The sequence below is a fragment of the Sturnus vulgaris genome, chromosome 29, assembly GCF_052056855.1.
Source record: "Sturnus vulgaris isolate bStuVul1 chromosome 29, bStuVul1.hap1, whole genome shotgun sequence".
NCBI lineage: Eukaryota > Metazoa > Chordata > Aves > Passeriformes > Sturnidae > Sturnus > Sturnus vulgaris.
This window is the reverse complement of record NC_142271.1, coordinates 4,422,061-4,433,631: the sequence shown is the minus strand read 5'-3', so window position 1 is coordinate 4,433,631 and position 11,571 is coordinate 4,422,061. Positions and strand designations below refer to the sequence as shown.

Below are 11,571 nucleotides of genomic sequence, written 5' to 3'. Positions count from 1 at the left end.
ACATTGACTGACCAAAGGTCACTGCCTGAGTTCTGTGGAGAAAACTGAAAAAGAAGATGAACAAAGAGAAAGACACCACCCAAAATTCTCCATCCTGTACCATACCCACCACTATTGTATAAAAACCTCAAATTTAAAACCCATCACCCAGTGAAAACACACACACCTAACCCACTGCACATTGGTGATTTCTAACTCATCATTCATATTTCCAAGCTTTCTCCAAGGTTTTAGGTCCAGAGCAGTGTTTTTTAGGGGGTCTGTGCCTGGAAGCACAGAAATCTCCAAAAAAACTCCAACAGATCCCCCACGGCCCCAAATCCCAGGCCCCTTTTTCCCTTTGATGTCCTGCTGCACCCTCGGCTTTTCCTGTGGGGAACGGAGCTTGGCAAAGCCGGCAGAGCCCGCGGGATGCCCGGGCAGGGATTTATGGCCGCGGGCTCCCTGCCAGGCTCTCTCACATCGCTGCTGCTCCTGACCCCGCTCCCACCCCACAACCTGCGCGGGGCCACGAGGCTCCCCGGAGTGACGCAGGGACACGGGTCCTGCGTGGGAAAAGACGTCAGGGATGGGGGCAGAGCCCCGTGGGGCTGAGCCCTGGGGCCTGCCGGGGTCAGCGGTGCCCTGGCAGCCGAAATCCCGCAGGGAATGAGGCGCGAAGCCTCCGGTTGTGGGGGAAAGTTGTTTGGAGTTTGTGGGGTGTCCCCCAGGACTGGGGTGACAGCGGCGCCCTGAATAAATCCCGTGAGGGGGAGGGTGGTTGGAGGGCTGGGGGTGGGGGTGAAGGTGACCTCGGGGTTCATCCAAGAACATTTTTATTGCCTTTGGAGTCGTTTCCCACCGAGATTCCCGAGGTTGGGAGACCCTGGGGGCCGCGGGGCTGATGCAGCACCCCCCACCCTGGGCTGGGCACTGCCAGGGGGGGCACAGAGAGCTGGAGGGGGGCCAGGGGTGCAGCCGGAAGCTCCTGAGGGTTTTGAGCAGGGTCTCCCATCCCAAACACCCGGATCTGACCCCGTCTGGAGCAGCTGAGATGAGTTTGGCCGTTCTCTGCTCCAATCTCCAGCCCTGGTTTAGCAGAGCTGGGGCTGGGGGGGCTCCCCAGGGCACCCCCAAAAGGGCAGAGGGGGCTGGGGGGTCTTCACTCCGTGCCTCCATGGCCAACAGGACCGAGTGTCCTTTGCTGTTCCCATTCCCTTGAGGAAATCCCATCATTCCTCTGCGGGGGGAGTTTGGGGACATCTCCCTGGCCAAGATGTCCCCCAGGGCTGTGCCACCACCAGCACCCCCAGCAGCTCTCCCAGCTGGGATTTGTGTCCCTCACATGCCGTGATTCCAGAGCAATCAGCTCCAAGGAATGAGCGATCCCATCTCCCAAATCTCCGCAGCTCCTCTTGTCCCGTTCCCTCTGGGCACTGCCACCTTCCATGGGGACTGTCCTGGACACCTGCCCGGTGCCATCCATGCCATTCCCAGCCTGTCCAGGACTATCCACGCCATTCCCAGTCTGCCCAGTTCCATCCCTGCCGTTCCCATCCCGCCCAGTTCCATCCATGCCATTCTCAAACTTCCCAGTCCCATCCACGCCATTCCCAGTCTGCCCAGTTCCATCCATACCATTCCCAGTCCCATCCCTGCCATTCCCATCCCTCCCCCTGCCAGGGGAGGAGGGACCCGCAGGGATGGAGGATCCCGGGCTATAAAAGCTTCCTCCCCTCCGGGACGGGTCGGGACGGAGCTGACGGCACGGGAGGTGACAGCGGGAGGTGACAGCGGGGACACGATGGCGGTGGCACCCAGCAGGAGGCTGCAGCGGTACCTGCTGCTCCTGGCCGTCACCTGCGGCTCCACTTTTGTCCCCTGGCCAGCCCAGGCTTTGCAGAGGTAGCCGGAGCTCGTGTGGCCCTCACGGCGCTGTCCCCGCTTTGATTCCCGGCTCTGCTGAGGAGGGCGAGGGGCTTTGCTGCTTCACCCTCTTCTTCCTCCTCTTCTGCTCTTCCTCACTCCTCTTCCTCGAGCACCGCATGGTCACCCTGGGACTCCGCCAGCCCCGCGGTCTCTCCCAACCTCAACAATTTGGGAGCACCCCGAACCCCAAATAACCGAGTTTGGGGTCGGGCTCGGGGTCTGTGGGTGCCTCCTGCCACCCCCACCCACCTGAGGGTCCCCACCCTGGGTGGGCTCGGGGTCTGTGGGTGCCTCCTGCCATCCCCACCCACCCGAGGGTCCCCACCCTGGGTGGGCTCGGGGTCTGTGGGTGCCTCCTGCCACCCCCACCCACCTGAGGGTCCCCACCCTGGGTGGGCTCGGGCTCATCCTGCGCTGGGAGCGGGACCCACCGGGGGAGCGGCGGGGAGCTGCTGCCATCTAGAGCCGCCCGGCTGGAGTTCCCGAGGCTGGGAATGCCGCTGGAATCTGCCGGGGGGACCCCAGCCCTGTGCTGCCCCCCAGGATCCCTCTGCGGAGGATGCCCTCCATCCGCCAGACGCTGCAGGACATGGGGGTGAAGGTGCGGGACGTGTTCCCGGAGCTGCGCCGGGCCACGCGAGGAGGAGGAGGAGGAGGAGGAAGAGGGGACAGTCCCCGCAACGGGACAGCTCCCACCCTCCTCACCAACTACCTGGATGTGAGTGTGGGGAGGGGTTTGTCGCCTCCGTGTCACCCGGCTCGGCTCGGAGCTGTGCCCCAGGGATGCCCCCCCGTGCTCCCCCCAGACTCAATATTTCGGGGAGATCAGCATCGGGACCCCCGCGCAGACCTTCAAGGTGGTTTTTGACACGGGCTCGGCCAACCTGTGGGTGCCATCCTACAAGTGCTCCCCCCTCTACAGCGCCTGTGGTGAGTAGGGGGGCACGGCCCGGGGGTGGGGGTGAACCCCCAAAACCTCCGCGAGTCCCTGGGCTGCTCACAGGGGGCTGGGGTCTCTTTTCCCACAGATTTTGGGGTCTCTTTTCTGGCAGATTTTTTCATGGGGAGGTTTCTCTGTTGGTATCCAGATCCCTGCCATTGAGGCGGGGTGGGTTCATTGCCTCCCCCCCAAGGGATTTTGGGGGGACAGAGATGCTCTGTGCCCCTCTGGGATGTCCCTTTTCCCTGTCCCCAGTGTCCCACAGCCGCTACGACTCCTCCAAATCGCGCACCTACATCTCCAACGGCACCGGCTTCGCCATCCGCTACGGCACCGGCAGCGTCAAAGGCGTCCTCAGCCAGGACATCGTCATGGTGAGCCCTGGGACCCGCAGAATTCCCAAAATTCACAGACCTGGGTCCACAGAATCCCCAAATTCCACGCACTGGAACCCACAGAATCCCCAAATTCCACGCACACCTGAAACCCACTAAATCCCAAAAATCCACACACCTGAAACCCACAGAATCACCGAATTCTACACACTGGAACCCATAGAATCCCCAAAATCCACACACCTGGAACCCACAAAATCCACACACCTGAAATCCACAGAATCCCCAAATTACACACACACCTGAAACCCACAAAATCCCCAATATCCACACACTGGAATCCACAAAATCCCCAAAATCCACAGGCTTGGAATCCACAGAATCCCCCAAATCCACACACCTGGATCTGCTGGCTCAGCCCAGGAGACTGTGGAGTTTTTTGGGGGGGTTTAAGGATTTTTTTTTAGGGTTTTTTTTTGGAGGGGGCGATTTTGCTGGGTTTTTCGGGGGGTTTTGGAGAGATTTTTGGGATTTTTTTTTTTTTTGAGAGGTTTCATCCCTCCCAAGTCCCCCCGTGCCCTCCCGCAGGTGTCGGACATCCCGATCATCCAGGTGTTCGCCGAGGCCACGGCCCTGCCCGCCTTCCCCTTCATCTTCGCCAGGTTTGACGGGGTGCTGGGCATGGGCTACCCCAGCCAGGCCATCGATGGCATCACCCCCGTGTTCGACCGAATCCTGGCCCAGCACATCCTCAGGGAGGACTCGTTCTCCGTCTACTACAGCCGGTGGGTGCTGGGGGGGCGGGGACACCTGGGGGGGACAGGGATACCTGGGGGTTTCAGGGATACTTGGGAGGGACAGGGACACCTGGATTCAGGGACACCTGGGGGGTTCAGGGATACTTGGGGGGGACAGGGACACCTGGGGTTCAGGGACAGCTTGGTGGGACAGGGACATCTGGATTCAGGGACACTTGGGGGGTTCAGGGACACCTGGGGGGTTCAGGGACACCTGGGGGGTTCAGGGACACCTCGATTCAGGGATACCTGGGGGGTTCAGGGATACCTGGGGGGTTCAGGGACACTTGGGGGTGCAGGGACACCTGAGAGGTTCAGGGACACCTAGGGAGGGGCGGGTCTGAGGGGTCACAACCACGATGGGGACGGGTCTGGGGGTTGGGGTTGGGGGGGAGATGGGGATGGGGCTGGGGGAGCTGGGGAGGGAAGGAGGGAAGGAATGGAGGATGCTGGAGATGATGGGGAGGGAGATGGAGAATTCTGGAGGAGCTGGAGTGGGAGGGAGCAGGAGATGGGAGATCCTGGAGGAGCTGGGGAGGGAAGGAATGGAGGATCCTGGAGGAGTTGGAGTGGGAGGGAAGGAGGGAGGTGAGGGATCCTGGAGGGCCTGGGGAGGGAAGGAATGGAGGATCCTGGAGGAGTTGGGGTGGAACGAGGCAGCACAAGGGGCAGAGAGGGGTGGACGCAGATCCGGAGCTGCCGGGGTCGTTTGTCACTGTCACTGCACAGCCACCAGCTCGGTGAGAGGGGCTGAACAATCCCAGCTTTGGTTTTACCACAGGCAAAATTTAAAAAAATTCAAACCAAAAAATCTGCCTAAAAACCCCTGCACCAGCGGCCAAACCTCCTTCCATTTGCTCCCCCAAACTGCCGAGCTCTTCCCAGCACCTCCAAACCCACTGGAGCAGCGGGAGGAGGAGCAGGAATTCTGCTCCCCACCCCAGCACCCCCCGCCGGCCCCAAAAACACCAACCTGGGACTGTGCCGTGACAGAGAGACCCCAAACACCCCCCTAAATCCCACTGGGTGCCGCTGGATTTAGGTGTCCTGGGCGTCTGGGTGTCACCCGTGTCCCCTGGGCTCCCTGGGGACACCCTGGGGTCTCACGGAGCGTCCCTCTCTTTGCAGCGCTTCCAAGTAAGGAGACCCAAAGCTCGAGGCCACCCACTGCCAGCCCCCGGTGTCCCCCCGGTGTCCCCCCGGTGTCCCCGGATCCCTCTGCCACCCCCACGATGTCCCTCCCGCATTCCTGCCCCGCCTCAGCGGCCACCACACCCACCTGGAGCATGTGTCACCTCGCTGTCCCCGCTGTCCCCAGCTGCTGGCAGGGCCTGGTGGCTGTGGCTGCTCCCTCCGGGGCCGGGAATTTTGGGGAAAAGGGAATCGCTTCCTCTGGGTCGGGATTTTTGGGGAAAGGGGGATGGCTTCCTCAAAGTTGAGATTTTTGGGAAAGAGGAATTTCTTGCTGCCGGGTCGGGATTTTTGGGGAAAGGAGAATCGTTCCCTCCCAGGTCGGGATTTTTGGGGAAAAGGGAATCGTTCCCTCCGGGGCTGGGAATTTTGGGGAAAGGGGAATTTCTTGCTGTCGGGTTGGGATTTTCGGGGAAAAGGGAATCGCTCCCTGCTGGGCTGGGATTTTTGGGGAAAGGGGAATTTCTTGCTGTCGGGTCGGGATTTTTGGGGAAAAGGGAATCGCTCCCTTCCAGGACAGGATTTCTGGGGAAAGGGGAATCGCTTCCTGCTCGACTGGGAATTTTGGGGAAGGGAGAATCACTCCCTCCCAGGCTGGGATTTTTGGGGAAAGGAGAATCGCTCCCTCTGAAGTCGGGATTTTTGGGGAAAGGGGAATCACCCCCGCTGTGTTTGACTCTCCAGGAACTCTCTCCTGAAACCCGGCGGGGAAATCATCCTGGGAGGCAGCGACCCAGCCTATTACACCGGCGACTTCCACTACCTGAACGTGAGCAGGAGCGGCTTCTGGCAGATCAGCATGAAGGGGTGAGGGCGGGGACAGCCCCTGGATGGGCCGGGAATGTCGCAAGGATTTGTGGAATCACGAACCGCGGGGATGTTTAGGTGGGGAAAAGCCTTTGGGAGCACTGAATCCAGCCCGGCACTGGTGTGTCCAGGGCTGCATCCCGCGGCTCTGTGAGGGTGGGATCTCAGGGATCTCAGGGATTTCAGGGATTTCAAGGATTTCAGGGATCTCAGACATTTCAGGGATCTCAGGGACTTCAGGGATTTCAGGAATCTCAGGGATCTCAGAGATTTCAGGGATCTCAGGGAATTCAGGGATTTCAAGGATCTCAGGGATCTCAGGGATCTCATGGATCTCAGGGATTTCAGGGATCTCAGAGATCTCAGGGATTTCATGGATCTCAGGGATCTCAGGGAATTCAGGGATTTCAAGGATCTCAGGGATCTCATGGATCTCAGGGATTTCAGGGATGTTTTCCCTCAGCGTTGCTGCCGGATTCTTTTCCCGGTCTGAACAGAACTGGGGTGAGCTCCTCCAGCTCCTCCAGGCTCAGCAAGGAGCCAGGAGCAGCTGGGAATGCAGAGGGGGTGGCACCGTGGGCTGATATTCCACTTGGGAGCTGCAGTTGGAAGAGTTTAACCCCCGGCAGTCCTGCGGTGAAACAATCCTGCTTTGTTTAACCAAAAAAAAAAAAAAAAATTAAAAAAAGTCCCTGCACATGATGGAGCTTAGATCCCACACTGGAAAAGCCGGGAGCAGTACAGGCCTGGCTGGGGGTGGAGGTGACATTCCTGGTGTCACCAGGGGACACTCGGGATGGATGTGACACTCCCAGGAGTACCCTTGGTGTCAGCAGGGGACACTCGGAATTAAGGTGTCACTCCCAGGAGCACCTTTGGTGTCACCAGGGGACATTTGGGATGGATGTGACATTCCAGATGTCACCAGGGGACACTCCCAGGAGCACCTTTGGTGTCACCAGGGGCCACTTAGGATGGATGTGACACTCCCAAGAGCACCTTTGGTGTCACCAGGGGCTACTCGGGATGGATGTGACACTGCCGGTGTCACCAGGGGACATTTGGGATGGAGGTGACGCTGCCGGTGTCACCAGGGGACACTCATCTCTCTCTCCAGGGTGGCCGTAGGGGCCGAGATCCTGTTCTGCAGGGAAGGCTGCTCGGTGGCCGTGGACACGGGGGCCTCGTACATCACCGGCCCCGCTGGCCCCGTGTCCGTGCTCATGAAAGCCATCGGGGCCACCGAGGTGGCCGAAGGAGAGGTGAGTGACCGCCAGCCCCTCTCCGTGTCCCCGCTGGCTGCCCGGCCCCTGTCCCAGCGCTGTCCCCTCCCCTGCAGTACGTGGTGGACTGCGAGCAGGTGCCTCAGCTGCCCAACATCTCCTTCCACCTGGGAGGGAAGGTCTATGGCCTCAGCGGCCCCGCCTACGTCCTGCGGGTGAGTGCTCTGGGTGCCCCAAATCCTCCAAAATCAGCCCCAAAATGACGCTCCTTGTCTTACCCAAACCCTTTTGTTGGGTGGGGGTGTCCAAGTGAGCCGGGGTGAGCTGTCCCTGCTTCCTGCCGTGGTTTGGGGAGGATTTGGGGTGAGCAGGGATTGGTTTTTGCTGGAATTTGGGTATCGGGAAAGGTTTTACACCCCGAAGGTGGGTGGGTGGGTGGGCTCTGGAACAGCGGGAAGTGGTCACCGAGGATTTGGACAACACCCCCAGGCACAGGGTGGGATTTTTGGGATTGTCTGTGCAGGAAAGGAGCTGGTCCCCGATGATCCTGGTTGGGGATATTCCACAATTCCCGAGGAAGGAGCATGGAAGGCGGAGCAGAGGGGGCACAGCGACACAGGGGACACCCCCTGCTGTCCCCTCCCTCACTCCGTGGGTCTCTTTCCCGCAGCAATCCCAGTACGGGGAGGACGTGTGCGTGGTGGCTTTCTCCGGGCTGGACATCCCCCCTCCGGCCGGACCCCTCTGGATCCTGGGCGCCACCTTCATCGGGCACTACTACACCAAATTCGACCGGCGCCACAACCGCATCGGCTTCGCCACCGCCCGCTGAGGGCTGGGGGGACCGGGGGGGACCGGGAGGGATCCAGGGGACCGGGAAGGACCGAGGGGACCGGGAGGGTCCGGGGGGATCGGGGAGATCGGGAGGGACGGAGAGGAACTGAGAGGGAGCGGGGGGACCGGGAGGAACCGAGGGGACCGGGAAGGACCGGGAGGGACTGGGGGGACCGGGAAGGACCGGGAGGGACTGGGGGGACCGAGGGGAGAGGGAGGGACCGGGGGGGACCGGGAGGGACTGGGGGGAGCGGGAGGGACCCGGGGGGACCGAGGGGACAGGGAGGGACCCGGGGGGAGCGGGAGGGACCGGGAGGGACCGAGAGGAGAACCGGAGATTGGAGGAGCCCCAGGAAACAGCAGCTCCCTCCCAGCTCGGCCGCCTCCTCTCCGTCACCGCAGCGATTCCAAACCTCCCCTGCTCCCACTCCCGAACCCCCCGCGCTGCTTCCCGGGAGCTGCCGAGAGCTGAGCCCGGAGCGGGGCTGGGAATTCCCAGAGGGATCTTTTCGGAATGATGTGCAATGACAGGAACACAGGGACTTGCTGGCTGAGGCATGGTCTGTGACTGTTCGTGTTGTTCCTAAATTTCGGGGGAAATAATCAGTGTTTATTGATAGTTTTAGCCTGCCCCTCTTCATGACTTTGATATTAAACAATTTAAAGCAACAGGAGGATGAGTGGAGGGTTGGTGTTGCAGAGGGGGGGATCAGACACCTTTGTTTAGGGAACTGGGCCACAAATGTCCCTGTGCCAGGAGCCACCACCTCATTCGTGACCTTCCACCTCGAGCGGGCAACGCCCTCCCAGCTCCTGCCACCGCATCAAGCGCTCTGCAAAGCTCCTCCTGCAGATGGGATGGTCCCAGGAGCCCTGGATGTCCCCTGGGTGTCCCCCTGGGGACAGGGATGGGGCTGTGCCTCTGCCCTGACCCTGGGGAGGGGACAGTCCCTGCGGGTCGGTGTCACACAGGAGGGTGGCTCCTGTCCCAGGGTCTGTTTTCATGAAAAAGCAGAGAATTTTCTCTGCCCTGGCTGTGGAGACGCCCCTGGGGCTGCCCCCTGTGCCAGCCGGCCTGGAGGGGGGGACAGGGCAGAGCTCCCAGCTGGGGACAATCCCAGTTCTGTTCCCAGTTCCAGCCCTGCAGCTGCGGATCCGAGCGCTCCCCAGCGCACACGGTCACGCCTCCAGTTTGACCAGTTCGGGTGGCTGGGAGTGCCAGGATCCTCAGGGAAAGCTGCTCCTGAGGCAGGAGCTGCTCACCCCCAGAGCTGCAGCCAGCAGCGACCGATGGTGAATTCCCAGCACTGATAAATCCCAGAGCTGACAATTCCAGGGCTGAGGAATTCCCAGAGCTGACAATTCCAGCACTGATGAACCCCAGTACTGACAATTCTAGGGCTGAGGAATTCCCAGAGCTGACAATTCCCACGCTGATGAACCCCAGTACTGACCAGTTCCCAGAGCTGACAATTCCAGTGCTGACCAATCCCTAAAGCTGCAAAATTCCCTCTCAGGGATATTTGGGAAGGGGATGCTCCTGCCAGCACCGAGCCAGTGGCTGCTGTGTGACCCTTCCAGCACCTCCCCTAAGCTCCCAGCCCTCCCTCCATCGTTCCCAGCCTGGATCCTCATCCTGGCCCTGCTCCCAGCTCGGATCCTCATCCCAGACCTCCCTGGGATTCTCATCCCATCCCTCCCAGCTCGGATCCTCATCCCAGCCTTCCCTGGGATCCTCATCCCATCCCTCCCAGCTCGGATCCTCATTCCAGCTCTCCCTGGGATCCTCATCCCAGCCCTCCCAGCCCGGATCTCATCCCAGCCCTGCCCCACGGCATCCCCAGAGCCAGAGGATGTGGCTGGGGCGGATGTTTGTCCCTCCTGGGAGTTTCTGTGCAGCGTTTAATCCTCTTCGTGCCGGGATGCACAGCCCCGGGGGCTCCGGGGATGGGAGAATTCAGGCTCCTTGTGGTTTTTATTGTCACCTCCAAAACGCCGGGGTGGCGGCAGTGGCTCTTTAGGGCCGGGGGGTGGAGGAAGGGACGGATATCTCCTCTCATCCAGCGTTTCCTGAGCTGCTCATCAGCGCAGGAAACCCCGGGAGCAGCGGCAGGGAGGGATGGGACCGTCAGGGAAGAGAGAATCTGCTGAGGTCGGGGCTGAAGCTCCATCCACAATTTTCTGGATGCCTGGCGAGAGTCTCCTCTTCTACCTGAGCGAAATCCCGCTTGGAAATTTCCAAACCTTCTCTGCCTTTGCTCTCCACAGCCAAAACTCTGGTCTGGAGAAGACTCCGGTGGGTGTTCAAGGTGACTTCAGCCCCCACCGCTGCTTCTGTCGCATCCCTCAGCTGGAAAAGGCTCAGCCTGGCCTAAACCGGGATGGTTTTTCGGTTCTATTCCAACTCCGCTCACTCATTTCGAGCAGCAGGAGTTAAAAACCGGCCTGGCCGCTGCTGGGCCCCTTAAGCCGGGCTATTAACACCTCTAATCGCCTGCTCCAGGCGCAATTTCCCGCTGCAAGCGGCGGCCCTGCCTGCGGGGCTCCGCTAGCCCGGATTAGATCGTTCCGGACGAGCAATTAGGCCACGCTCAACCCAGCAAAGCCCGGCAGCAATTATGCCCGTCCTATTAACACTGACAGGGCCAGCGCTATTTTTAGAAACACGGGAAACTGCCCGGCGGGGTTTTTGTCCCCCTCCTCCCCTTCCTGAAATGATTTTTCCCCCAGGTCTCCGTGGTCCATCGGGCTGATTTTGGCACGGCCAGCTGGGGGCTGTGGAGGGGTCACTCTCCTCTGGTGGCCGGGTGACGCTGTTATTTCCTCTGATAATGAAGCCGCTCCGGAGTCGTGTCCGGGGGCTGCGGGGGCTCTGCCAGCGGGAAAATCCCGCTCTGTCTTCACCCCCAAAACCTCTTCCCAGCCCAGCTGTGAATCCCTACGGAAGTCAGAGCCTGGAGGGTGCAGTGGGAGAGATTATCCCGAGGGGATCCATCCTGCCTGGAGCTCATCCCGTGCGTGGCATCCTCATCCTTTTTAACCCCAAAGGGAGGGAATGGGGCTGTGCGGAGCCCCCCGGGATGGCGGAGGGGCTCAGGGGAGGGATGGATGATGGATGATGGATGGATGGATGGATGGATGGATGGATGGATGGATGGATGGATAGATGGATGATGGATGGACAGACGGACATTGAGGTGCAGGGCACCAGCTGCAGGTGTGGCGGGTGCGGATCCTCTGGGATGGCTTTGGGGTTTCAGGAATGGGTGGGGGAGGCACCGACAGCAGGTGCGGCAGAGCGGGGTCCTGGTGCCGGCCGGGCGGGGCTCCGCTGCACAGGATGCCGGTGCGGGTCGGGCGCGGATGGGATGTTCCATCCCGGTGCGGATTCTCTCTCTGCCCAGGATGCGGTCCCGGTCGGTCCCGGTGCGGGTGGGGTGCCGGTCCACTGATGCCGGTGAGGGTGCGGCGCCCAGGTTCGGTGTGCGTGGGGTGCGGGTCCCGCCCTGCCCCCGGTGCTGCTCCGGTAGAATGTC

General features: G+C 61.0%; 1 protein-coding gene and 1 long non-coding RNA gene across 2 annotated transcripts; one reads left to right on the top strand and one right to left on the bottom strand.

The window, feature by feature from the left end:
* The first annotated feature begins 1,783 nt into the window (after positions 1–1,783).
* REN (renin) lies at positions 1,784–8,033 on the top strand. The gene is made up of 9 exons (XM_014872578.2): positions 1,784–1,884; positions 2,452–2,626; positions 2,715–2,838; positions 3,104–3,222; positions 3,772–3,968; positions 5,856–5,978; positions 7,096–7,240; positions 7,318–7,416; positions 7,872–8,033. The coding sequence occupies exons 1-9, from the start codon at positions 1,784–1,786 to the stop codon at positions 8,031–8,033; spliced, it is 1,245 nt and encodes a 414-aa protein (XP_014728064.2).
* Positions 8,034–8,586: 553 nt separating this feature from the next.
* On the bottom strand, positions 8,587–11,259 carry LOC148220938 (uncharacterized). Its single transcript, XR_015808756.1, has 2 exons — positions 9,859–11,259; positions 8,587–9,757 (listed from the first exon to the last, which is right to left on the bottom strand). It is a non-coding gene; the product is annotated as an uncharacterized LOC148220938 (long non-coding RNA).
* Positions 11,260–11,571: the final 312 nt, after the last annotated feature.

Excerpts from the sequence above, each read along its gene's own strand:
- REN (XM_014872578.2), top strand. The coding sequence starts at position 1,784 with ATGGCGGTGGCACCCAGCAGGAGGCTGCAGCGGTACCTGCTGCTCCTG. Across the intron at positions 1,885-2,451 it reads CCAGCCCAGGCTTTGCAGAG|GATCCCTCTGCGGAGGATGC; the intron begins GTAGCCGGAGCT and ends GCTGCCCCCCAG. Across the intron at positions 3,223-3,771 it reads TCAGCCAGGACATCGTCATG|GTGTCGGACATCCCGATCAT; the intron begins GTGAGCCCTGGG and ends GCCCTCCCGCAG.